This window comes from Arachis duranensis, chromosome 2, assembly GCF_000817695.3.
Source record: "Arachis duranensis cultivar V14167 chromosome 2, aradu.V14167.gnm2.J7QH, whole genome shotgun sequence".
Taxonomy (NCBI): Eukaryota; Viridiplantae; Streptophyta; class Magnoliopsida; order Fabales; family Fabaceae; genus Arachis; species Arachis duranensis.
In genome coordinates, this window is record NC_029773.3 from 88173721 (window position 1) to 88201510 (window position 27790).

Consider the following 27790-nt stretch of genomic DNA (forward strand, 5'->3'; position numbering starts at 1 on the left):
GAGACCAGATGGAGACTATTTTTTTCTTTTGAGGGGTGGGGGGAGGAGGTGGTGTGATTTAGTTAAAAAAAATTGAATCGCAAGCACTGCCTAGAAGAAGTATTTAAATGTTTATAGAAAATTACGTTTTATTAACGATGTATTTTTTTCAAAATACTTCAAACATTGATTTGAAGTGCTACTAAAAACCTAGATGAATTTAAGGTTGAATGTGAGATCTAAACACTTTTAGATAAAATTTTTGATTTATTCGTTTAGATAAACAAAAGTTTCGATGTTTTCCACAATAAAAAGTACTTATAAGAGATTTTTATATTTAAATTAGCAAAAATTTTAATAAATTTTTAATGAAATTAGAATACAAAAATACCTGTGTGTTAGAATATTTATAAAATAACAATGTGAAAGTTATTTTTTAAAAATGACTTCTGAATATCATAAATAAATACTTTTTTTCGGTGTGCAAAATTATTTCCCTATATTTAGAGTGATTATCACTTGGAGCTTGGAAGTGATATTCAAAGCAGTGGAAAAATGTCTAACTTACTCTCTATATCGGATCGGATACGGATTTCAGAAATCTATTTTAAAATTGATTTGGCCCATATAGATTAGGCCACATGAATTAGATTTGACACTATTAAACCGACCTTGTCAAATCTAATTTCGAATATAACTTATCTGTTAGGAGGAGCGTGGCCCTGTGGGCCAGACTTATATTCTTTAGGCTGATGTATGAACAAACATATTGTAATTCACTTGACAATTTCTATTCTCTCATTTATTTATCCAATGATCAACTTAAATATTCTCATTCATTATATGTGAAAATCTAAAGTAACATGTGAACAAGTATCGATTTAAATTGACTGAAATAATTTAGCTAGTCAAATTTCTGATAATAGGATTGAATGCATAAATGCTAGCGATTTTATGGGATAAAATAATATTTCTTTTAGTTAAAAAAAATTTGTTCATTTTGACCCATAAAAGGCCCAGTTGATCAAACTAGCAAAATGTAGACTGAAAAAGAAGATCAAATTAATTACTTGAAAAAAGAAAAACTAAAAAAAGTGACCAAAGATGAATAAACATAAAGAATCAATTGCATTAGTTTTCTTGTCATCACAAACAAAAACAAAAAATTACATTAGTCTTTTTTTTTTCCAGGAAACTAACCAGTCACATGTTTGAAAATACACTGTTGACCAAAAAATTATACCCACAATATTTGTTACAAACAAAAAGAGATTCACACATTGGTTCAAATTTCAAACCTTACATGATCTAAAATTGACCCTTGAATGCCACTATGATCCCTGAACCAAAACTCAAAACGTTGTGTTAGATCAGTTTGTTTGATCACAACACCAAGGACCAGCTGAAATTTATGTGTAATACTCACCTTGTTAATATGAGGCAGCAAAACACAGATTTGTTGACCAAATTATTAGGGTTCTATGAGTAATTAATCAGGGCATGTTAAAAATAATAAAAGAAAAAGAAAAAAAAAGAAACTTGTGCACTCTAATTTTTTTTTTCTCTTATGTTTTGTGTACTAAAAGAACAAACACCCTATAATGGCAAGAGTTTCTTTGTAATCCACAAATCATACTATTTCTAGAACTCCATTATTGCCACCACACTCCTTGTGTTGAAGGTGAGGTGTAAGAAATGCAATGAGAAGAGGGTTTTTCTTGAGGCATGAATGAAAATCATCCTTGGTTATTCTTCCATCATTGTCATCATCAAATAACATAAAAAGCTCATGAACCTGCAAATAACAAAAGTTACCATCATTAAAATTTAAATAAGGACAACTTATCATGTAAAATGTTTCCTTTATAGACTATGCTACGTGTACACCAAAATCAACCACCAAAGTCCGCCACTAGTATCAAATAGATGCTAAAATACAAATGCACGTGGAAAATAAATTAAATCACACATGTAGTTATACACAAATACATTGGTGGCTGATTTTAGTGACTGATTTTGGTGTACGAATAGCATTTTTGTTCTGTATATATAATCGTGTATTGTCATGCCAGCGAAATCTGACTAATCCAGCTCAAGAAATTGTTGCTGCCTTTCTCAGCACTAATGATTTCTTTCCATTCCTATGACTCGAACTCGAGACTATTAGGACAGGGAGGAGCTTGCCTACCACCCAACCAACACAATGTTGGTTTGACTTTTATGATATAATGACTTTGATTAAACAACAACAACAATAACAAAGATTTTGGGTTATATGGATCAAATAACGCCATTGAGCCCTATCATGTATCATATCTATAGTGAGACTGATTAAACGACTTGTATACTAAATCAATGCGAGTTACCTCATTCTCATTCCAGCTTGGGATGGCATGTTGCATGAAGTCTTGCAACTGGAATTAAAATGAATTGCAAAGAACAAGGAAGTTAGAGTTAGGCTAGTGTAAATATAGTAAATGGAAATAGCCAAATAAGAGTATAAAAGATCATGGTACTTCTTGTTCTACAATGTAGCCCTTTACTGCACTGCTGCATTCCGCAAATGCTTCTTCGCAAGCTTGATGGAATCCTCGATGCTTCATGACGTAAGAAGATCCGTACAAGAACTGGAAGCAACATAAAAGCACGTGGATAAGATGTCGTGTCATTAATCTGAACTAAATTTGCAGAAGTAGTTCTCTTTGGCTTAAAAACTAGTACAGATGTAAAATGCAGAAAAGCTACTCCTAGTTTTCGATATAGCAAAGAAAAAGAGTAGAATGAACAGAATCACCTGTCTAAACGTTATTGAGCCGCACTTCTCCACATCAATGAATGCAAACATCTGTAATCAAATATAATCAACATGCAAATGAAAAGGCAGAAAAATAGTTGGAAGATGGAGATTGAAATGAACCTCATCAAGCAAAAAGCGAAATGGAGCAGAGAAATGTTAGTTTTGAAATTAGAAGACAAGACATGATATTGCAGAATTCGAGAGGTAATTTATCTTAAACACACAAGGGTCAGAACTCCGAATCTTGAGGGGATTTTGATAGAAAATTATTAAATAAACTTTACCTTTTCGGATAAAGGGCATGCCTTAAGTCTTAAAACCTTCAAGAAGTTATGATATTGAACTCGACCGCTGCAACCAAGACATGGGTATCATTAGTTTCCACAAATATAAGATTGGATTATACCACAAACTGTAGCCATTAACAGTTGAAATGACAATTTAACTTTGATATTTGTGACAATAGTACCTGGGATCAGGATTCATAGCCAAGAATTTATCTAGGAATTCAACAGCTTCCAAGCTTCTGATATGAAATAACTGAAAAGATATAAAGTCTCTTTTTATCTCTCTTTCCACTATTGGTAAGTCTATAGCAGTATCATTTTTAAAAATGAATTAAACAGCATAAAATGTTTAACCTAAAAAGCCTACTTGCGTAGGCTGAAGGAGAACATAATTTTATGGGGACTAGTGAATGACGGCAAATAGAAAGGAAAAATTAAAGTTTCTAGGAGAAAATACAACATAATTAAGGTTTATTAGTTTTATGGACTTACTGATTCCAGCGTCGCCATTTCAACCATAAAACTTGAGGGGTTTTCCTGCACAAGTCCATAACCATGATTAGTTCAGTACCTGGGTTGCAGTTACAAACAGAGAGAAAAGTATAACTACCACAAAATCTATGGAAGGCATATAATAAATTTTATAGCCAAAAAAGCAATTTAGTAACTAGGAAAAATACATAACAATATTTATAACCAATAAATCAATAGTTAAAAAAACACACCTGTTTTGCTTCTTGTGCTTTCATATAAAGCATTATGTCTCCATAAGTGTGTCCAGTTTGGACAACGTTCATCGCAGATGCAATAGCACGGCAAGCCTGCATTTATCCACATATTATTAGTAGGCAAAGTTTAGGAGGCCAGCAATTTTATTGAATTTTGGCCAGCATGTAACCAGCAGAGAAAGGTGAGCCATTGGATGAAATCTCACACCAATCTCACACCATCAAATCATCATTGATGGCTAGTTGATGGCTAACAATCACAAAAATTGCTGGCCCCTAGCATTGTTCTTATTAGTATAGAGGAGCAAATAATCAACAAATCATCCAGTATAAAGTCCTTTGATAATGCATGAAAGCATAAAACAAAACAGGAAGACTCACCCTCTCACGAAAGTGGACTGCAGTTTCTTTATCATGCAGGGGTGAAATGACAGGAAGATATTCTACCTGTTCAATTTGAGATCAAATTTATGTGCTATTTCACAAATGATAAGTTCCCATGCAATAGGACATTAACCAGTGAAAAGAAAAATTCAATCTGTAAGAGGGTAACCTCGAAGAAGTTGTGGAATTGAGTGAACATCCTGAACATAAGCTTTCCCAAAGAAACATTACCCCTACACAAATTTGCATACCACATAAAATGTCAGTGACAATCTATTGCTGCAAATAATGGAAACAAAATTCAAGGGTCTTCGTAAACAAACTGCTTACCAAGATTGATCAAAGTGTACATGAGGATAGCGAACAATTACAGGCTGGATTGGGTAACCGGGGATGAATGCACCAAGTTGGAAGGAGATAAGGCTCCTGCCATTAGTTGTGGTTCCCTCAGGAAATAGCAGTACTCGAGGAAATCTATTGCAGGAAGCCCTTCTCTGTTATTCAGATCCTTGAAAGCAGATTTATGTATCAAATGGCTTATAAATTGATAAGTTACATGCAGCAATTTCATGCCCAAGCATCTAGTGTTTAGCCTCTAATTCCTATTAGTTCGAAAATTCTTGCATCTTTCTATTCAGTTTCGAAACCTGAATCAGATATAATTTTATCTAACTTCATCTCTGAAGATCCCTTCCATTTACTTGGCAACTAAAGTTTTCATAACTTACAGACACCTTAATCATTTATGCTGCACAGTGTAGCCTGAAACATATTGCTTGTACAACTCCTACTTGATGTTATTTCTTTATATATTTATATTTATTCTGTAAGGAAAGGTATACTTCTACTTTGCCACATACGAACATAAACTTCTATCATTAAGTAGTATCTCCCTGAGTTTTAACCAAATAGCCCTTTCATAAACTTTGCAGATGCTTGGTGTAAAAATAGGGGCATCAGAGGAACATATGTGAAGAAGATAGCAAATTGAGCATCAATCAACCACCAAATCAACAACCAAGGAACAAATACAAGTCTAAGATACAGATAAAACAACGGTAAGCAAGCTAACAGAAATGTTTTTACCTTTATTTCCTTGACGGCATGTTTTCTTGATGATGGTGAGAACCTGTCGACATATATGACCTGAAAGCATAAAAAGTGGGGAGAAAAAAGAAAGGACAAACAGCTGAATGGTGTGTACTCTTTAACTGAGCATACGGAAAGTGTAACCATGAAATGAAATTACCTGCATTGCTCTAATAATGGTGCCAACAAAAGGTAGTGCATCATGAGACTCTGATGCTACAATGGTTGGAAATAATTCATAGAAATAGAAGATAGGTTCAATGTAGGATACGTGATTAGATACAATTATCGGTGCAACTTCCCTTGGTGCAGGTCTTCCCTTCCGCTTTATCCACTGATAGCTGCAATGAGCAGAAGGAGAAAAGAGTGAACTACAAGTTGATATATTTATGTTATACAACACTGAAATCAACCCTATAGAAAAGAAACTAACCCAACACCTCAATGTATCTTTCATTCGAAAAAACAACACAAGTACATTTTTTTTAGTTCTGGCTTCCAAACTTATTTCCTGCATAAGCCATCAAAAACTATACAGGGAATATTCAATTCTAATGTGTTCCCTTTCATTCAACATAACATCACAAGGAAGTGCAGAATAGGAGGTAGAAGGAGAACGAATGGTGTATTGTAGTATATAATATAACAATGAAAGCAAAGTTATTTTGAAACACAGACAAAATGTGGAGTTTTCTAATCTATCAACCAAAATAGCAAGTATGTATAACTATTTGCATGATATTTGAGATAATAATTATGATACTCAACCACTTTTAACAACTTGGTAATGCATAGTTGGACCACAATATATAAAAAGGAAAAAGAAGAAAAAGTACACTAGAAGTGTTTCACTAAATCCAATCAATAATTCATGAATTGGAATATTGAAAATTTACATCCCCCATTTCCTTAATGGTATAAGTCAAGTCCTTGATCCTAAATTTAGTTTTGTCATTTGCTCCTTTTCCTCACCTAACAACTGAAGTTTTTACCTTCATATTACAACGTAACAAGTAAGTTAGAGCAATGATTACATTACATTCACTCTAATGCCAAATCAACGTGCTTAAAAAGAACAAATTAAATCAAATGAAATAAATGATTAGACAAACTCTAGTGCCACATCAACGTCTTGTGTCATAAACAAGATAAAGTGACCTAACCACAATCAATATGTACTAGCTAGTAGTATCACCTAACCTAACTTAAATAAGATCTTAACTCAAAAAATCAAATAAAGACAACAACTTAAGAGAGAAAGAACAGGGGAAGAGGGGGATCAAAATTCAGTGATGATATGCATCTATGCATTACATCACCCTACCTAAGTTCAAGGGGAATTTACAAAGTTGACTAAGATCTTAGCTAAGAAAAACAACACCACCGAAAAGGAAAACGAGATAAAACAAAAATCAAATCAATCAGCACTAAGAGATCTTAGTTCCTAAATAGCCCATTCAACTCAAAACAAAGTACAGTTAAGTCTAAAACACTTCATATAACTGAAATCAGATTAGTTGATTCCAAACACTAACGATCAACACGGACAGACACCCACATGAGCCTGCACCTCCACTTAGGCATGGGGTTCTCCTTGTCCTTCCACCCTTCCAACGCCAACCTCGTTGCAATATACCCAACAGCAAGGCACAATCCGAAAAGCACAAGCCTGAGAATCGCAATTGGCAAGCACAGAAGCATCTTCAACCACTCGTAGACTCCCTCAATATTCGGCGTGTTGTTCTTGAACGGGTCAACGGTCATCGGAACCGGCACAGTCAACGCTTCACTCTCATCGCATCCCAGAAAAGTAAAAGGATTCCCTCCGGCGGTGCCGGAAAGTGGAGCTGCGGAAGTGGTGTCGGCGGCGGGGAGTGGGTCGACGGTGAGGATGAGATGATCGGAGGTGATGAGAGGGGAGGTTATATCGTGGTTCGGCATTGGAGGGGTGTAGGGATACGCCAATGGATTGAAGAAAGTGGACACACGGAAAGAACAAGGAAGAAGAAGAAGAAGAGGAGAAAAAGAAGAGGGAAAAAGAAACAAAAACGAAAAGCGTTAACAGTTGTTTTGTTGTGTTTTGAGCATCTTTTTGAGGATTCCGTGTTTATGGTTTAAATAGATGGAAGAGGTGTAAGAGCCAAGTGTGCATGTGATTGCGATGTTTCCATTTTCCATGTGAGACTCCATTTTTATGTTTAACCGAGTTTGGTAACAACTCAAGGTTGTCATTTTATATAAAATTGATATTATTTAAAAATTATAAAATTTTAATGTATACTTAAATTTTTTTATTTTTTTATTGGTTTGTAAATATTTTATTGAGTGCGATAATTAATCTAAAAATTTAAATTTTTTATATTTAAAGTAAAATTTAAATTCTCTAAAAGGGAATGAATTTAATCATACTAATGTTATGTATAATTTTATGAGTCTTGTTATATATTTTTTTAACTTTTTTTGGTAATCAAGTTTAATCAAGTTGGTTTAAATTCAACAAAAATTAATGTTATTAGTGAGAATGTAAATACACGCTTTAACTATTTCTATTAACGTAAACATTTTCGTATTCGATCATTCTCCTCTTCCTTCTACTCTTATTCTTCTTCTTTTTTTTGCCTTTCTCCTTTTTTTCTTCGCGTTTTTTCTTTTTTTTTTTACATTTTTTTCGTTGCCGTTTTTTATTGTTATCATTATTATTGTAATTTTTTTCTTTTTCTCCTCTTCTTTCTAATGATTTTGCAACATTATATATTTATTCTTCTTCTTTATTTGTTTTTTTTTTCTGCTTTTATTCTTGTTGAGAGAATAAAATAAGAAGAATTATGAAAAGGTACTAAAGAGAAGATGAACAAGAAAAGAAAAAGAAGAAGATGATGATTTAAAGAAGAATAAAGAGTAGGAGAAATTTTGAGTTATGTAAATTTTATCAGAAAATAACATCGAAATTTTGGTGCATTCTGGATTTAAATAAGGTGCATTTAATTGGTGCTTGTTTTGAACTAAGTTTGTTTGTGTGGCGTCATAAAAAGAAGACGATGATGATGACAATAACGATAACGATGATCATGATCATGATGATGGAGAAAGAGGAGGAGATAAAGGTGGTAGTGTGGTGGTGGTGACGACGACGATTATGAAAGAGAAAGATGAGAAAAAAGGAGGAGGAGAAGAAGGAAAAATAGCAACATCACAGGTCACTACAAGAAATGCACTAAGTATCGTTGGATTTATCGCCGCACATTAGCGTTATCTTTACTGTTGTATTTAGCGACGGATTTGATGTGAAATTCGTCATGCCAAATAATTACAGTTGATAGCCGCTTCCGCTGGTAAAGTCACAGGTAACTTTTGGTAGGAAACCACAACAAATAGGCACCAAATTTAGCGTCGGAATTATCGACGGAAGAATCCGATGATAGACATATTTAATGGAACGTTGCGTTTTGGTGATCCGTACCGCGTTACCATTATAAATATCCATCAATAAATTCGACGATAACCGTGTCCTAAATTGGAACCGAAAACTCTCTCTCCCTTCATTTCGAACTCACTCTCTCTCTCTCTAACCTCTCACCTTCCTCTCTCTTTCTAACAACTCTCTCTCTCTAACCTTCTCATCTTTTCTCCCCATCAACCTCCTCCGCTGCTACTGCTGCAAATGCCCTTGCTACGTTGCTGTCAGCTTGGACTTAACAGAGAAGTTGGAGCAGTTCGATCAGTTGCTACAGCAGATGAAGGAATACAACCAGTAGATGCGCGCTGGAGGGGCACCGACGGCAACACCTGCTCTTCCGCCTCAACAAGGGGACCACGACGCCGCCGCTGACGACGAAGAAGATTATCGGAACCTGTAGGAATTAGGATTTTATGCATTTTTGTTTGTCTACTTCATTGTATTCTACATTTGTGACATTTTATTGTATTCAGACCGTTTATTTTTTAATAAAATAAGTTGTTAATTTCTGCTAACTTTAAATTTCTGGCAATAATTTTGTTAACAAGAGTCTACTAATTTTGGCTTAGCTGTGCTAAAAAATAAAATATAAAAAAATATTTATTATCAGATTTATCGTCGGATTTTGACGTCTAAACACGTGAAATGTCGCCAAAGTTATCATCGGATGTATCTGACGGTAACCATCAACACAATCTCGCCAAATTCATTGAAAAAATCGATAAAAAATTTACCGATAATTAGTATTAGAAGAAAAAATCTGCCGGTAAATAATTTTTTAAAAATGTTTATACTGTCAATTTAAAGACAACAATAAATTCGACGATAATTCTTTTATCGGTGGAATTGATAAATTTGACAACAAATTTGATGGCACTTAACACATTTTTAGTAGTGCGTGAGAAAAAGAAAAAAAATACTAAAAAAAAGGAGGAGCAAGCAGAAAAAAAAGAAAAAAAAAAAGAAAAAGCATGATGCTTAAGTATTTTTGTTGTTATGGTGAGTTTTATTGTAATTTCATTTATAAATTTATTGATTTATATAGACATATATAAAAGGATATCATGTATATATAAAGTCTTAAATTTGTTATTGTTAATGTCGTACTAAAGTTAAAGATTTTATGTAAATAATTAGAAAAAGTAATGGATTTAAAATAAAAATATTAGTGTTGTGAGAAAATTTTGTCTTAACATTAGGCCAACTTAATGGTTATTTATCTCTAATTATCTCTTTTTTTTTCGGTGGTTTTGTCCCATTGAATTTTCTATTAAGAGTTTTTAAAGAGACTAAGAAATGTGAAGCCGTATATTTTTATCGTTGGTGATGGATTTTCTGTATTTGTTTATCCATTTTGGGTTTAAACTTTTCAATAATAATTTTCGAAAAAAAAAGACAACCTTATGTAATTTATTCCATTTTTATTTAAATTATTAATATTTGAAATTATTTTGTTTTAAAGAAATTTCAATCAACTATGACCCACCGATTCAAACAAAAGAAAACCATACTTTTCAAATCGTTATTAAATTTAAATTTTATCTGGCTATGAAATTAAAGGAATTATATATACACTTTTTTTTTTCTTACATGAAAAGATTTTGCTTAAATTAATATCTTAGACTAAAAGTTAATGGAATTATTGCAAGAGAGCATGATCTAGCCACGTGATGTGTGCTTCCTTTCAATGTGCAATGGATGTGACTCTCTTCCTAATATGTTTTGACCACATTTTCAGATATAGAAATAACAATGCTTAAAAAAAAGGTTAATTATTCACTAATAGTTATTTTATATTATTATCGAATCAAATTTTAATTTTTTAAAAATTATTTAGATAATAAGTAAAAGAATTATATTATTTGATGTGATCTGATCAAATGTTAAAAAAATTATACTGTTATTGAATTAAAAAATATAATTATTTTTTGTTATAATATCTCTCATGACTAATGTTGCCGTAAAAAAGTAGCGGCTATGAAATTTTTCTTTATTTACTTGACTTTACACACACTACCAAAAATCCCAGCTCGTTCGTTATTTCATGATTTTGTGAGAATATTTGTCTGTTCATTATTTATCATCGTCCCACCTAACTTTAAAGGTAATTAAAAAAGTAATTGTCATTATGGCATGAAATATATAAATATAAAGCTAAGGTTGTAATAATGGAATAATATCTTAATTGCATATTTAATCATTTTGCATCAGTAGGGATTACTAAATAAGATTCAAGTAAATATTAATTACTCCTAACAAGATAATTAATCAACTTTTTCCTCGTTTAGTAATTAGGAAAATATTCAAAAAGTTGATATTATTAGAAATATAGTAAAAGAAATCTCTTGTTTAATAAATATATGAAGATATATACATGAAGCTCAGATCATAGTTTGTTCAATAATTTTTCTTGTCATATTTCATTTGATATTAATATATATAATTTTCATAGCATTATTAATAGGTTGACAATTTTAATTTTATTGTTTATTTATTTATTTAAATACACCCTGAGAAATGAGTGAGCCCACTTTCACGTTGAATATGAAAGGAAATTGACATGGCCTTGTCCACATGCTTTTTACAACTTTAAAGGAACTAAGCAATGCCTCAATTCTCGGCTAAGGTATCGGAATCTAAACAAGTCGGCACAAAAAATAAAATAAAATCATTTTCATAAAAACTATAACACAAACTAATATAATATTTGGGTGGTGCTCAAAACACATGGGATACACTTCTTAAGTTCTTATGGACATAATTTATCCTTAGCTTTTTTTTTTCTTTGATACGTGGCTTAAAACTTTACGGAGGGTATTATTATTAACTGAAATATATATTTCTACCCGTATTATTGAGATTTTTTATTTTAATAAATAAATAAATTACCGAAATAAATAATTTAAAAAATATTTACCGAAATAAATATTCTTCTCTTATTTCGTTTATATTGTAAACGAGATAATTTTGTATGTATCTCATTTACCGTGTAAACGAGATAAAATAGACAGACGCGACATGTGTATATCTCGTTTGTGCAAACTCGACATATACATCATAAATGAGATATATGTATTTAAAAAAAATAGAAATAATAAAAAATATTAATAATATTAATAATCCAAAATTTTTAAAAGGCAATTAGTACATAAAAAAATAGGTAGAGAGATTAAAATGGATAAATTTGATCAATTAATACTCAAAAAAATTGATGGAATAATGAGAAGGGAATTGAAACGGTTATCTCTCATTTTTTTTTTGAGATATATATTGAAACTAGATATATGTATATTTCATTTACACACGTGTTGCATACTTTTCTCTTATCTCGAAATACATACAAAATTATCTCGTTTACACCGTAAATAAATATGAGGAAAATATTTATTTCGGTAAATATTTTTAAATTTATTTATTTTGGTAATTATTATATTTATTTAATTTATAAAAAAATCCGTATTATTAAATGTGTAGTTAGTTCTATTATTATTATAATAATAAATTTGAATGTTTACACCCACAAAAGAAACATGCTCTCTTGTACTAACTCGATTGTCATTCTCTTCCATAATAATAATAATAATAATAATGGCCTCTAGCTATATATACTTTAATTTCCTAATTGAGCACTCATATATATAGTTCTTTAGAGTTGTACCAATATGTTATTTCTTCAATATTATATAACGAGTTAGATGATATTTAATTTGTTAAAGTGTCATGATTATTGTGGGTGTGTTATCCATCACTTTAGGGTACACACTCAAATTTGGTTATTATCTTATTCATTGCTCTAACTTTTTTCTTTCTTAGCCAACCATAATGATATAAATGGTCATAGAATTGAGAGAAAACAGACTTGATATTTGTGTATTGATCATTGAACTAATTAAGATTATTAATTGTGATGTATCCGTTAGCAGTCCTATTATACAATAACCGAATAACTAACTTTAAATAATGAATATTCCAAGGGCTAAAGTATAATGAAAATTCTATAATTTTGAATTATATTAATCTAGTTACTAGCCAACATGGTTGACTCATATGTATATGTATATATATAACAACAATGTGAATAAGAGAATTCTATCTTATGCAAGAAATATGGTATGGGCTGGTTCATTTATTGGCCCAATAAAATTCAACCCACCTAAAAAGGTCAGCGGATTTTTTTTTGTTAAATGGAAAATCGAACTAAACAAAATCTCATTTATGAACAAACAAAAGTATTGCTTTCACTTCTTCCCTTTCTTTGTTTCAATTTTAATTTTAATCTCACAAAACAATCAAAGAAGGAGAATGTTGTGTTGTAAACTATGAACAAGAATATGTGTCGGAGATGACCATGAAAAAACGTCAAATAGGGAGAAAAGAAAATAGGAGAAGGGGAAGAAGAATAAACCATCGAGAATCGGGTTTTTATTTATTTATTTATTTTGGAATTAAAATCAAAGGATAAAATTATTATTTTCAATTATGTGTTGCTAATATTCTTTAGAATTAAATACAATATTAGACACTATATTAATGTTACACCTATACACAAATACACAAATACATATATGTTATATTTATATTTTAAATGTCTATGTCTCAATATTCAAAACATATACAAATCAAATAGAGTCTTAATTTACAAATCATTTAATTAAATTTATCCTTTTAAATGATTATTTATACGGTAATTATAAAAAATTATTTTTAACATAATAATTCATAAATTAAATATACGTGTAAAATCTATTTTACTGTTAATATATCATAAAATATTTAAAGAGACAAAATTAATTCTAAAATAGTTGAAATAATATTATGCATGTATTGATGTTCAGAGTTATCAGTCATACAACGGTAACAAAAAAGTTACTAAAACAAAGTCACAAAACATAGCATAGCCGATTTTGTCTTCTAATTGAGCTACTCTATTATGCTTTGAGTTAAGCCAGCTTACAATCCAATTTGCATTTGGAGGGAACCAATTCATTACTGCTAGCATACTTGAAATTTTAAACAAAATATAAATATTATGCATCAAAACCCCAATATTATTACGCAGTAAAAAAATCTAAAAACTTTGCAATGACTTTTAATACTATAGAAAAAGGTGTTAGTTACTTTGAAAATGTTGCTGAACATGACAAGTTCTTGCTGTAAAACAAGCCCTGCTGAAGAGCAACCAAAAGAAGCCATCAAACACAGCTTCTGAATTATGTTCTGTGTTTTTTATGAGAGAATTAAGGTTTTTTTTAATGTTTTTCCTTAAAATAACAAAAATTTTCCAGCTCGTGTGACTTTGTGACAACCCCATCAATTTATCCCTTCCTGCACCTCAGAATCAAAAGGATTTTTTTATAAGTTGGACTTTTGGGTGGCACTGAAAAAATTTAAGTAGGAATATAAATAAATAAAAATGATTGATTTTCTTCTTTTAAAAAAAGAAAAAAAAAAAAGTAAATGAATAAAGGTTTTTATGTGAGCCACTCTGAGTCGTGATCATCTAAATAAATAAATGAATAGAGGTTGGAAACTAAAAATGGTTTTTGACTTTTTGCAGTAGTTTAAAGGATTATGAGATGAGAATTAATTTTAAAGATGTTTCTGCTAATCAGTCTAGCCTTTGATTGTAGTTAGTTTAAGTTTAAATTCAAATGAGGTTGCCTCACATGGCTTACTTTTCATATTTTTTTTTTTGCTGAAAAAGAATTCCCCAAAAAAGAAAAGAATAAATAATAAAATGCATATGTTCGTTTATACGATGTTTTGAGGAAAAGCATATATAGGTTGGTGCAGAAGAAGCACAACATTTATATCTATCTACATCTTATTTCAATAAATTTAATGCAACAATGTTAGCTTCTCAACCATATAGTTTTCATACATGATAAATAGCAACACGTAAAATGGGGCAAATACCATATATTATAATGTCAACTTTGCCTCATTTAGGTTGAATTTCAAGCTAAGCCTCAAAAGTAAAGATAAATAATGACTAGTACATGTTTAACATACATGCTTGAATTTGAATTCAAGAAATAGGATCATAGCTAGGGAGGGAGTTTCATATTATCTTCTTGCTTTGCAAGCAATATAATCTATACAATCTAGATAGTGATACATGTCTTGAAGCTTCTGAACAAATAAGCTTCACAAACTCTTCTGCTTCTCATCTTTTCTTGGATTTTGAAATTGTTTATATTATAGGCCTAATTTCTCTCTATTAATAACTAATTTAGATTATTCAAATTATAAAATATAGGTTTAATTATTCGTCGGTTTCTATAGTTTCACCAAATTTATAATTGTGTTTCTATATTTTTTTTCTTTCAGTTGGGTCTCTACAGGACTTCTAATTTTGTAATTATGTAATTAGACAGTGTAAAAAATGTTAGAGTTAACGAAATATTTGTCTGCAAATTGAAAATACCTACAATTAAAAACTTAATTAGATATTTGACAACATATTTTTTAGGAGGAATATTCTGTTAATTTTAACGTTTTTATACAAAAATGACCTAATTATAAAATTAAAAATAGTGTAGGAACATAATTGAAAAGAAAAAAATATAAGAATTTAATTGTAAATTTAATAAAATTATAGAGACTAACCAAGAGTAACTAAACCTAAAATATATATTATAAGAATTCATAGATAACATAACTGGAACTTAATCTTCATTTAAATTGACTAACTAAAAGTGATAAGGACTAATAATAAACATTATGAAAATGAGAATGTTAATAGAAGTTTCTCCTAAAGAAGCAATCATGTTAGATATACATATAAATTTTACATACATTGACTGTTCTGCCAAAGAAGGAATAAGAAATTCTCTAATCTGTCTTACAAGTTTCCCTTTTACCAAAACACTTGATTTAATTATTTGTATGCAAAGAAGCAAAATGTTTGGAACCTTGATCCTTATCCTTTTTCTTTTGTGATTTCTAATGGTATATAAGCTAAGCTTATTCTTGGAGAATAACATGTCACTGTACTAAAAATGTTTTCACATAAACTTACCAACTTTTCTTCTCTTCTTTGGCTTCCATTGCTTTTGATCCTACTGAGCAATGCTGAAGTTAATGGTGTTGAGCAAAAGGCAATGCTTTTTTCATTGATTATGATATTATTTTGATACTTTTTTTCTTTACTAATGAAGTAGAATTCTTGTCTGCAGAACTTTTACATTGTTTTCTTAAGAGATCATCCTCTTATTAGAGACAATGCACATGAGGCACATTTAAATGTTCTATCAACTGTTAAAGAAAGGTAGCCTTGTTAATTTTCAACTCTTTCTTGCTCTTCACTCTTCAAATCCGAGCTACTCGGACACTTGTCCCCCTTATCAGACCTTGTTTTTATTGGTCGGATTAGTCGAGTTTCTGATACTAAAGTTAATTAGATAATTGTTGCTCTGTCAAGACCAAAAGATTAGAATAAAATTAAGGCTTGTTCTACTTAGTGTCTCAAATAAATCTCTTTTACTATTTTATTGGCAGCCACATTGAAGCCAAAGAATCCTTGGTATACAGCTACACAAAGAGTTTTAATGCATTTGCTGCTAAACTCTCTGAGGATGAAGCCAAAAAGTTATCTGGCATGTCATATTTTCCACCCATATTCTTTCATATTTGTATAAATAATAGTGTATTATTTGTATAGTCATTTTTTTAACACTTTTTTAGTTTTTAATTTTTGTTTGTTATAAACTGTTTAGCCAAGGATGAAGTGCTTTCAGTGTTTCCAAATCGGTATCACAAACTGCACACAACAAGATCATGGGACTTCATTGGATTACCTTTGACTGCTAAGAGAAAATTGCAGTCAGAGAGTGACACCATTGTAGGGCTTTTGGACACAGGTTCATACTAGCTTTCTTCCTATTCTCATTTTCATTACTTGCATTCCCATGGTTCTTGATGTCAAATATTTTCTCCGTTTCAAAATAACTGTTAGGTGGAAGCTCACACGCAGGTGTCTTCATGTGAATTTATTAGATGATTTGACATGTTTGATTAAATTGTTATTTAACGGCTCTTATCTATCAATTTCACATGAAGACAATTGCATGTGAGTATTCATTTAACTGTTAACTTGTGGAAAGTTGCATGTACTTTAAAATATTAATATATTTGGACTATTTATCCTACCAGGTTGTTTGAATTGACAGTTATTTTGAAACAGAGATAGTAGTACATAAATGGTATTTCTACAACTTAAAAATGTAACTGCTAAACACTGTATCTATGTCTCTTCATATTGGTGATGGTGAGGGTAGGGGTTACTCCAGAGTTTCAAAGCTTCAAGGACAATGGACTTGGTCCTCCACCAGCTAAATGGAAAGGAACTTGTGATCACTTTGCTAATTTTTCAGGCTGCAATAAGTAACATCCCTATCTCTATGTCTTACTTTACTTTCAATGTGTGAATTTGACATATGAATATCAATCTCTAGTGTCTATATCATTGGTTGTCTAATTTTAATTAAAGTATAAGCAACTAAACCTTAGTTTGCTTTGGTTTATTACAAAAGTGGTTGAAAAAATAAACCAACTAAACAAGAACTATTGGACTTAAGCATTAGAATGATACTACTAGTTTTATCTAACTATTGCTGATATATTTGTTTCATTCTCTATGATGATTACAAACTTGAAGCAAGCTTATAGGAGCAAGATACTTCAAGCTTGATAAAATGGAAGATCCAGAAGATATATTGTCTCCCATAGATGTTAATGGGCATGGAACTCACACTTCTTCAACAGCAGCAGGAAGTCTTGTCCCTAAAGCAAGTCTCTTGGGCTTGGCCGAAGGAACTGCTCGCGGCGCAGTTCCATCGGCCAGGCTGGCCATTTACAAGGTCTGCTGGCAGAGCAGTGGATGTGCTGACATGGACTTGTTAGCTGCATTTGAAGCAGCTATCCATGATGGTGTGGATGTCATATCAATTTCAATAGGTGGAGGGGACACAAATTATTTGAAGGACTCCATTGCAATTGGAGCATTTCATGCCATGAGGAATGGCATAATAACTGTGGCCTCGGCCGGAAATGATGGCCCGGCTATGGGGACTGTCACGAATACTGCGCCGTGGATTGTGACAGTTGCAGCTAGTGGCATTGATAGGGAGTTCAAAAGTACTATAGAGTTGGGGAATGGAAAGAATGTTTCTGTAAGTTTTTTCTTTGTTTCTCATTTAGAATTTGATACTAACAAGACTAATTTCACCATAAAAAATGCATAGAGTTTACAATCATATATTTCAGCTGATAAATTGATGTAACTTTTTTTCCTAAGAACTAAAATGATGTCACAAAAATTTGTGTATACCAACTATGATAACTATGCAGGGGGCAGGCGTAACCACTTTTAGTCCAAAACAAAAAGAGTACCCTCTAATCAATGGTGTTGATGCAGCCAAAAACTCTGATAGCATGGACAGTGCTAGGTGAATTTTCTTCATGTTTGTCCATAAAATCTATAGTTAATTAATCTTTGTAAATTGGCAATAAAAAAAACTCAAAAGGAACATTTTAAATGCATTGACAGCTTCTGTTTTGAAGACTCTTTAGACCCAAAAAAGGTGAAAGGAAAGATTGTATACTGCAAACAAGGAACTGGTGGAACTGAAGGTGTTATCAAAGGGTATGGAGGAATTGGAACTATACTTGAAAATGAACAATTTCCTGAAGTTGCCCAAATTTTCATGGCTCCTGCTACTATTGTTAATACTACCATAGGTCAAAGTATTACCACTTATATAAAGTCAACAAGGTATAACAATTTTATCATTAAGTTTCTTCTAAACAAAGAATTTTCGCTTACAGATATCTGCTGTCATCCCAGAGAATAAATTTCGCCTTTAATTTAATCATTTTCGTCAACTTGTAATAACTATTTAACAATATTGGATGAATTTGTTGTCCAATTAAGATCACCATCAGCAGTGATACTTAAGAGCCATGAAGTAAAAAGACCAGCTCCATTTACTGCTTCATTTTCATCAAGGGGTCCAAATCCAGGTTCCAAAAACATTCTCAAGGTACCATTTAGTTGCATATATAATAGTACATTTTCATGCATTATTATTTATAGTTTCTAGACTTTGGATGAATTAATAAAATTTGATGCAGCCTGATATAGCAGCACCTGGAGTTAACATATTGGCATCTTATACACTAAGGAAATCAATAACTGGTTTGAAAGGAGATACTCAATTCTCAGAATTCACTCTAATGTCAGGAACTTCCATGTCATGCCCTCATGTTGCTGGAGTAGCAGCATATGTCAAATCTTTTCACCCGGATTGGACTCCTGCTGCTATCAGATCTGCCATTATTACCACAGGTGAAAATTGTTAAGAAAAATTTTGATTTTAAAGTATTTTGAACCTATAAAAACAAGTTAGTCTAGAGTAAATGTTTAATTTGGTCTTCGAAAATCGAAATTGCAAGTATGCTTTATTTTAGTCTCTAGAAGATGAACTATTTGGTCAAAAATTAGAAGCAGACAAGTCTTATTACTCCAAGATTAGATAATTAGTAATCTTGTTTTAAAGCAGACTCAAAAGACCAACCATATTAAGATTGAATTTTTGCTAATGTTTGAATGATTTCACACGATATATCTTTAAAATAATGATGGTTGATTAATATTCAACCAATTAATGATTGAAATACCTTACAAAATATAAGTTACAAATTGAGGTGTTATCTTAATGCAAACAAACTAAATATTTATGCAAAACCTGAATGCCTTGTGCCTCAAGTCATAAACATCATATCTTTTAAGATTGCTTGACTTGCCAATGTTGTTTTCTTGAAGCTAAACCTATGAGCAAGAGAGTTGACAAGGAGGCCGAATTCGCCTTCGGCGCTGGTCAAATAAACCCAACCAAAGCCGTCAACCCCGGTCTAATCTATGACATGGACGACCTTGGTTACATCCAATTCCTATGCCATGAGGGCTACAATGGTTCCAATTTATCAGTACTAGTAGGACACTCTATAAATTGCACCTCTTTGGTACCAGGACTTGGCCATGATGCTATCAACTACCCTACAATACAATTCAATGTGAAAAAAGACAAAGAAACAACCCTTGGTGTGTTTAGGAGAAGAGTGACCAATGTTGGTCCTGTTCCAACAATCTTCAATGCAACCATCACAGCTCCTAAGGGACTGGAAATTACAGTTAAGCCAAGTAGCCTTGTTTTCTCAAAGGCTATGCAACAAAGGAGCTTCAAGGTTGTGGTGAAAGCAAAAACAATGGCAAGCATGAAAGTTGTGTCTGGCTCTCTTGTTTGGAGAAGTCCACGTTACATTGTTAGGAGCCCTATTGTAATCTATAGTCCTTAAAGTTTGACATTTTAATTCGGTTTTATGTGTACATGTTAAATCTGAAATTGTCTAATACATTGTCTTGTGAATAATCAAATGAAAGTGTTAGTTTGTGTTGGTAATGATTTTCCATGATATTCAATTTGATTTCTATATATATGATCAAGAAATTCAGGACAGGGTAGAAGAACCAAATTGAAGTGGCTTACTATAGGGAATTTATTGATCCTATAAGAACAAAAATGATTTATTTAGATACCAGGTACTTTCTACTTTGTATGGTGATTTTTCTAAAAATGTTTTGCTAAAATGTAAAAGAGAAAAAAAATCACCCAAAATGATTTTGTAAGATTAGGATTTAAACCAAACAAAATAGAGAAAATCCAAAATCAGTTATGTGAGAAACTTCGGGAAGGAATCAAAGTAAGAAAACATAAAATTAGAAGACACCACATCTAACTCAAAACTTTTAAATAATAAGTTAATGGGTCTCTCATCTTATAAACTCCTTACTCTTCCTTACTTTCTTTAATATGGGACTAACTTCATACGTTCCTTACACCTGCAACATTAATAAATGTTTTGTAATAATTTCACTCTTAAATGGATATAATTTGAGGGACTAAATGAATTTTATTTTTTTTATTAACTTTTTTTTTTTAGAAACATAAAACAAATGAAAAGAACGTGATGGTTTAGGAGATTAAAAGCATGTTTAAGTATATATAAAAATAGAACTATGATTGAAAAGACATCTATATGGAATGGAGGAGTTGTGTGCATGTTCACTTCACACCCTCAATAATAACTTGCAGCTCGTGAATGAGGAATCCCTTAAATTGAACTCAAAGGAATGGCTAGCTAAAAGTTCTCACAAAGGTCAAACTATACAATGATCACTCACGTAAAATAAATCAAAATTTTATATAAAATTGAAAGAATAAATTAAATACGTAAAATATAAAATTATAACAAGATTTAAATTGTAAAATTATTTGATTTAATCGAATTTTTTTAACAAGATTAACTACCAATTCGATACCTGAAAGATATTATCCATAAAATAGTTCCTAAATGATTTAAAAATACAACAAAAATAAAATATTATATTTTTTTGTAAGTGGCAAAAAATTTTTTGTATTTAACAAACAATTTATCCATTTGATCTGAATTTTTGTGGCAACAAATGTACAAAAAATATCGGAGAAAAATTTAATATTTAAATTTTTCAAAAAAAATGTGGTCATTCACAATTTAAAAAAATCCATTTAACATAAAATTACTAATTTTTAAGAAAAACAAATCTTTTTTTTAATAATGATTAAAAAAATTTGCATCAAAATCTTAACTTTAAAGTCTTTTTTTAGAATATATATTTAATATCTAGTTTTTTTTATCGTATTTTTAAATTTTTTAAAAAAATTATTGGTAGCATTTTTTAAAATTTTTTTTGTCAACAATGTAAACTTTTGGATACTATTTTGATAGTTTATTCTTTTTAAAATTAATTGGTTCACTCAAAATTATAATATTAAAATATTTTAAATATTAAATCGAAATTATACAACAATTGCTGGCTTTGGCTTTTTTATGTATGCCTTACTTAGAAAGCTAGAAATTGGTGTTACAATGATGAAAGCTAGCTATGAGCCTATGACATAAATGTAAGCATGCTAAAAGAGATGTCATGAGAGTGAGAGCTAATGAAAACCAATACTTCAATTATCTGCCACCCCACTTGGAAACATTCTTAAATGATGTTCAGAGGCATAAACCCTTTTGGGGTCTCATTCTGACAATACCATAACTCCACTAACTTGGAATAAGTAGGCAATGCCATCATATCAAGCACTTTACAACAACATCCCAGCAGTTGTAACATTGATTCAATGGATGTTCATGAAAGTAAGATCCTACATGTATTATTAGCCTAATGTATGACATAAAAATGAGTATATAAAATATTTTCTTTATAAAGTGTGCCTTTATTAACTATGATATTCATGACACTATATCAAAGGATACCTCAACTAAGAAACACTCTTATGATCTCAAAAGATAAGAAAGGTTCTGCAAAGAGAATAAAAGAATGCTAAAAGTAAAATTAGAAGCAACTTTGATGGTCATTGATATAATGTGGTGGATCAGTGATATGATTTGGCACCGAATAGATAAAAATATTTCTACAATTTAATATACAATGGCACATGATTATACTTTTTACCCTACTACAATATGTATATGAAGTGCATATTATTATTATTATTCTTATCATCAATAATTATAAATGAATTGAAAGCATGCAATCGTGAATTAGAAGACAAGAATAGATAAAGGTAGACTCATGGTTGAAATGCAATGAACATGTATTAGAAAAAAGTCAAAGCTTTCAACATTTTCAGGCCTTGGTAGCTTCTTCAGGTTCTTATTTAAGATTCAATGCTAAGAGTGTATTAGCATCCTTCACTTCCCATAGCATCCTTCAATGTTCTTGTGCTAAGGGCAACATGAAAGGTTTGGAATCTAGCTCCATTCCTTCTCAATACATAGCATACATTGTTCTTTGCATTGTTTGCATTCTCTGTTGCTGAGATGAAAGTAGTTTTCCTTTTTAGTAATGTTCCTACAGAAAGAAAAACTGGTTATATGGGGCATTGTCAAAATCACTGTGTTTACTTCCTTTATCATACATGTATTTAGAAACTTGAAAAAAGACATTTAAATGTTTGATTTGTTTCTTTTATTTTTTCCTTTTTTTGCAGGCAACATGACCTCTAGGACATTGCTACTTTTCTTGGCCTTAATGGTAACAAATTCAATTGCTATCATGGACAAACAGACATATATAGTACACATGGACAAGACCAAGATCAAATCCTCAATTCATTCACAAGACAGCACTAAACCATGGTTTCAATCTGTCATTGATTTCATCACTGAGGTTTCAGTGCAAGAAAATGAAGAAGAGGAAATAGCTCCTCAGCTTCTTTATGTCTATGAAACCAACATGTTTGGTTTTTCTGCACATCTTTCAAGTAAACAACTTGAATACTTGAACCAAGTTGATGGTTTCCTTGCAGCAATGCCTGATGAGCTATTAACCCTTCACACAACACACACCCCACATTTTCTTGGCCTACAAAATGGGAGAGGACTTTGGAGTGCTCCTAGTTTGGCCTCTGATGTGATCGTAGGGATCCTTGACACCGGTATATGGCCGGAACACATCAGTTTCCAAGACACTGGTTTGACAGAAGTACCCTCTAGATGGAAAGGTTCTTGTGAAGAAGGGACCAAGTTCTCTGCCTCAAATTGTAACAAGAAGCTAATTGGAGCAAGAGCCTTTTATAAAGGGTATGAAAAAGTTATCGGGAGAATCAATGAAACGCTGGATTATCGTTCGCCAAGAGATTCTCAAGGGCATGGAACACACACAGCCTCAACTGCAGCCGGTAACATGGTGAACAATGCAAGCTTATTCGGCATGGCTAAAGGTTCAGCAAGTGGAATGAGGTATACCTCAAAAGTTGCGGCTTATAAAGTATGCTGGCCGCTAGGCTGCGCCAATTCGGATATATTGGCAGCTATGGATCAAGCTGTTGCTGATGGGGTAGACATATTGTCACTCTCTTTAGGCGGCATTGCAAAGCCTTATTACAATGATAGTATTGCCATAGCTTCATTTGGGGCAACTCAAAATGGAGTTTTTGTTTCTTGCTCTGCAGGGAATTCGGGTCCTTTCAAATCAACCGTCGGAAATGTTGCACCGTGGATCATCACTGTTGCTGCTAGCTACACTGATAGAAGCTTTCCAACCAAAGTGAAGCTAGGGAATGGACAGGTTTTCAAAGGGGCATCTTTGTATCATGGCAAGACAATCCAATTGCCTCTTGTGCATGCTAATACAACAGGAACACAAAGGACAGCACAATTTTGCACCAAAGGTTCACTTGATCCAAAGCTAGTCCATGGAAAAATAGTTGCTTGTGAACGAGGAATGAATTCCAGAACTGAAAAGGGCGAGGTGGTGAAAATGGCAGGCGGAATCAAGGAGAAGAGCTTTTTGCTGACTCTCACATTTTGCCAGCAACTTCCTTAGGTGCCTCAGCAAGCAATGCAATTCGAAACTACATCCACTCTGCCAAATCTCCAACAGCTTCAATTTCATTCATAGGAACAACGTATGGTGACCCAGCACCAGTTATGGCAGGATTTTCTGCTAGAGGGCCAAGTATAGTGGGGCCAGATGTGATTAAACCAGATGTAACTGCACCTGGTGTGAACATCTTGGCTTCATGGCCACCATTAACTGCTCCAAGCCTGCTCAAGAGTGACAAAAGGAGTGTGCTATATAACATAGTTTCTGGCACCTCGATGTCATGCCCTCATGTTACCGGCATAGCAGCACTTCTCAAATCTGTGCACAAAGATTGGTCACCAGCAGCTATCAAATCTGCACTGATGACCACAGCTTACACAGTGAACAACAGAGGTTCCCCTCTTTTAGACATTGCATCAAACACCTCATCTGCATTCGCTAACCCTTTTGCATTTGGTTCAGGCCATGTCAACCCAGAATGTGCCTCTGATCCAGGGTTAGTCTATGATATCACCAACAAAGATTACCTAAACTACTTGTGCAGCCTTAACTATACTCCTACCCAAATTGCTATAATCTCAAAGGGTCATTTCAAATGCTCCAAATATACATTTTTTCAACTTGGTGACCTAAACTACCCTTCATTTTCTGTCTCATTTGACATAAATGGCACAAATTCTAGTGTTACATACAAGAGGGTAGTCACAAATGTTGGATATCCTAGTAGTTCTTATACAGTGAAAGTTGAAGAACCAAATGGAGTATCAGTTAAGGTTGAACCAAGGAATTTGAGGTTTGGAAAATTAGGTGAGAAATTGAATTATAGTGTGACTTTTGTTGCAAATGGAGGAACGACAATAAGTGACACTTCAACATTTGGATCATTGACTTGGGTGTCAGGCAAGTACAATGTTAGAAGCCCTATAGCAATAACCTGGCAATAGCAATTGTCATTGTTGTAATTTCATTTTGATTATTAATGAAATATATATCTACTGTCATGGCCCGAATCCAGCCATAACTGGCGCTCAAGGGACAAGTCCCTCAATAAGCCAAACGACCAAATTTTTCAGAAAAACGGACAGAACCTCCTCTGTTTCTAGGACCTTACCAATATAAGTATTAACTCCCTATATCAAAAATAAACATCCATTTCCAAAGACAACAACATATTCCAACCATATCCACAACCAAATATATCCAAAATATGCATCATATATATATATCAAGTTGATAACTAGAGTATATAGTTAAATCCATAAGTCTTACATAACCAAATCATAATTACTACCTAAACAGTTCAAGATTCAAAATAACATAACCCACACGAGGATCCTGCCTGTGACATATGGAGCATTGACATAATCTAAATTTTGAGTAAAGGTTCCATTACATAATACTTAGCCCTTGGAAAGAAGAAGGGCTCACCAAAATGACTAAGATCTACTGAGGGGCGGGTGGAATGGAACCTGGAATGACTCCTGTATCTGAAAAACATGGGAATATAATAAGGTGAGTTTTGCAACTCAGTGAGCAAACATTACATCTATAACCCACACGAGACAATACAGAGTTTACCTTAAAAATTATCTTTCCTTTCAGAGATGAGAAATTTATATGAATTAATTATGCAAACAAATAGATAAGTAGTTAAGCGGATGAACTGAAATGGGAGTTCTCATTCCAGAAGTCAAATCAAATCAAATATTACACACCTAGGACGACTCCACCTCTAAGGGTAGCCCTTTCCTCTAGTGTGCCCGTACGGTATAACAGATCCAACGTGTGGCCTACACGTTAGGCTAGCAACGCCCCTGCTAGCTGAGGTCTGAGCCAGATGCATCTAGGTTAACGTCATAACCGCCGTTAACTACGGTTTTCTAGTCAGAGTCTCCCAAACCAATCCAAACCAAATCACTTATAAAAATCTCTAGTGCTTATAACATACTACTAAATTCCATAGCAAATCAATATATATAGGATTGCATACTAAAATTTAATTAAAATTTAAATAAGTCAAATAAGAAAACATTTATACTTTACAAAATATATAAATATCATCTCGTGTGTATTTTTATAAAATTGTAAGTTTCACAAATCAATATTTATTTTCAAAAATTCAGAAATCACAATAATAAAATATTTTCAAACTCCAAAATTAATGATTCAACATAGATATTGATAATAATATATTTAAAAACAATTATAGATATAATATCCACTCACAACTTGATTCCAAATAACCGGAAGCAACTCTGAACGCGTCAACGAGCTACAAAATGATGTCCAATAATTCTACAACTCTAGAAATATGACAATAATGATATTTGTGAGCTACTACTATTGTCAATTAACATAATCTTACTCACCTTGACAAAAGCCCCAAATTTTCTAACCCCTAATAACCCTAATTCGGATTTATACATACCCATAAATATATAGATGACAAAAATTGGGAATATGGCTAATTATTGAGTCAAAGAGTTACCTTGAAGACTCAATAATAATTGGAACTCAAATTTGAATGCTTCCTTCACTCATTAGTATGAGCTTCTTGATTTGGGGTTGTGAAAAATAAAAATTTACTTTGAATATAGATGATATATTAAAATAGAGATAAAATAAAAGGGTAAAATGAAATCTGGTGTGTTGTGGTTGGATGAAGATTTTGAAATGAAAAAGATGGAATGGAAGAGGAGATGAAGGAAAAGAGAGGGTTTGGTTTTGATTTGTATGAAGGAAATGAAAATAAAAGAGAGAGGGGGGGATCAGGGAAGGCTCGAGAGAATGAGGGGGGAAGGGGTTTAAGTGGGGGCATGTGCCACCCACGTGACTATGCACTTCTGTTTCCTTTTTTTTTTGTGGGTATAACATTCTCTCCCCCTTAAAAAAATTCGGTCCCCGAATTTTGGACTTATATACTACGATAGATGTAATTATTACCTTCAGACTCAAATAAATATGGATATTTGTCGCGCATGGTATCCTCCATTTCCCAAGTTGCTTCTTCTACCGAATGATTCTTCCAAACAACTTTCACAGATGCTATCTCTTTAGAACGTAGTTTCTTTACTTGGCGATCAACTATAGCCACTGGTTCCTCTTCAAATGATAAATCCTCCTGTAGCTCTATGGCTTGTGGTGCAAGCACATGAGATGGGTCGGGAAGGTATTTGCGCAACATTGATACATGAAAGACCGGATGAATCATAGACAACTCAGGCGGCAATGCCAAGCGGTAAGCAACTGCACCTATTCTGTCCAGTATCTCAAATGGACCAATGTATCGAGGACTAAGCTTGCCTCTTTTCCCAAACCTCATCACTCCCTTCATAGGCGACACTCTCAGAAATACCTGATCACCCACTGAAAACTCTAAGTTACGCCTTCTGTTATCAACATAAGCCTTCTGCCTACTCTGAGCTGCTAATAAACGTTCTCTTATCGAACCTTCTCAACTGCATCTTGTACCAAATTTGGTCCCAAAAGCTTAACCTCACCAACTTCAAACCACCCAACAGGTGATCTGCATCTTCTCCCATAAAGAGCCTCAAAAGGTGCCATTTGAATGCTGGCTTGATAACTATTATTATAAGAGAACTCGATCAAAGGTAGATAGCTGTCCCAATT

At 32.5% G+C, this 27790-nt stretch overlaps 5 protein-coding genes across 5 annotated transcripts in view; 2 read left to right on the forward strand and 3 right to left on the reverse strand.

Moving 5' to 3' along the window:
• Positions 1 to 1088: 1088 nt before the first annotated feature.
• LOC107475825 (lysophospholipid acyltransferase LPEAT2) lies at positions 1089 to 5936 on the reverse strand. Its single transcript, XM_052257138.1, has 13 exons — positions 5425 to 5936; positions 5262 to 5321; positions 4506 to 4669; positions 4345 to 4408; positions 4173 to 4238; positions 3789 to 3884; positions 3556 to 3600; positions 3246 to 3316; positions 3061 to 3127; positions 2774 to 2824; positions 2496 to 2606; positions 2346 to 2393; positions 1089 to 1774 (listed from the first exon to the last, which is right to left on the reverse strand). Exons 1-13 carry the CDS (start codon positions 5779 to 5781, stop codon positions 1610 to 1612), a joined length of 1365 nt encoding a protein of 454 aa, XP_052113098.1. The 5' UTR covers positions 5782 to 5936; the 3' UTR covers positions 1089 to 1609.
• An 858-nt stretch (positions 5937 to 6794) lies between these two features.
• LOC110278281 (lysophospholipid acyltransferase LPEAT2-like) lies at positions 6795 to 7364 on the reverse strand. Its single transcript, XM_021136553.2, has one exon. It carries the CDS (start codon positions 7203 to 7205, stop codon positions 6795 to 6797), a length of 411 nt encoding a protein of 136 aa, XP_020992212.1. The 5' UTR covers positions 7206 to 7364.
• An 8342-nt stretch (positions 7365 to 15706) lies between these two features.
• LOC107475826 (subtilisin-like protease SBT4.14) lies at positions 15707 to 20178 on the forward strand. The gene is made up of 11 exons (XM_016095503.3): positions 15707 to 15821; positions 15900 to 15991; positions 16222 to 16319; positions 16440 to 16583; positions 17001 to 17106; positions 17381 to 17894; positions 18073 to 18170; positions 18272 to 18496; positions 18656 to 18764; positions 18856 to 19069; positions 19547 to 20178. The coding sequence occupies exons 1-11, from the start codon at positions 15723 to 15725 to the stop codon at positions 20077 to 20079; spliced, it is 2232 nt and encodes a 743-aa protein (XP_015950989.1). The 5' UTR covers positions 15707 to 15722; the 3' UTR covers positions 20080 to 20178.
• A 2220-nt stretch (positions 20179 to 22398) lies between these two features.
• Positions 22399 to 25161, forward strand: LOC107475752 (subtilisin-like protease SBT1.1). Its single transcript, XM_016095403.3, is given in 3 exon segments — positions 22399 to 22575; positions 22824 to 24104; positions 24107 to 25161. Coding segments are annotated over 3 exon segments (2286 nt in total). The 5' UTR covers positions 22399 to 22568; the 3' UTR covers positions 25105 to 25161.
• A 1913-nt stretch (positions 25162 to 27074) lies between these two features.
• Positions 27075 to 27790, reverse strand: part of LOC110278045 (uncharacterized) — a 3872-nt gene continuing 3156 nt past the window's right edge. The window contains exon 4 of the mRNA XM_052257957.1: positions 27075 to 27583. Coding sequence (XP_052113917.1) covers positions 27075 to 27583 — 509 coding nt within the window. The remainder of the gene's footprint in view (positions 27584 to 27790) is intronic.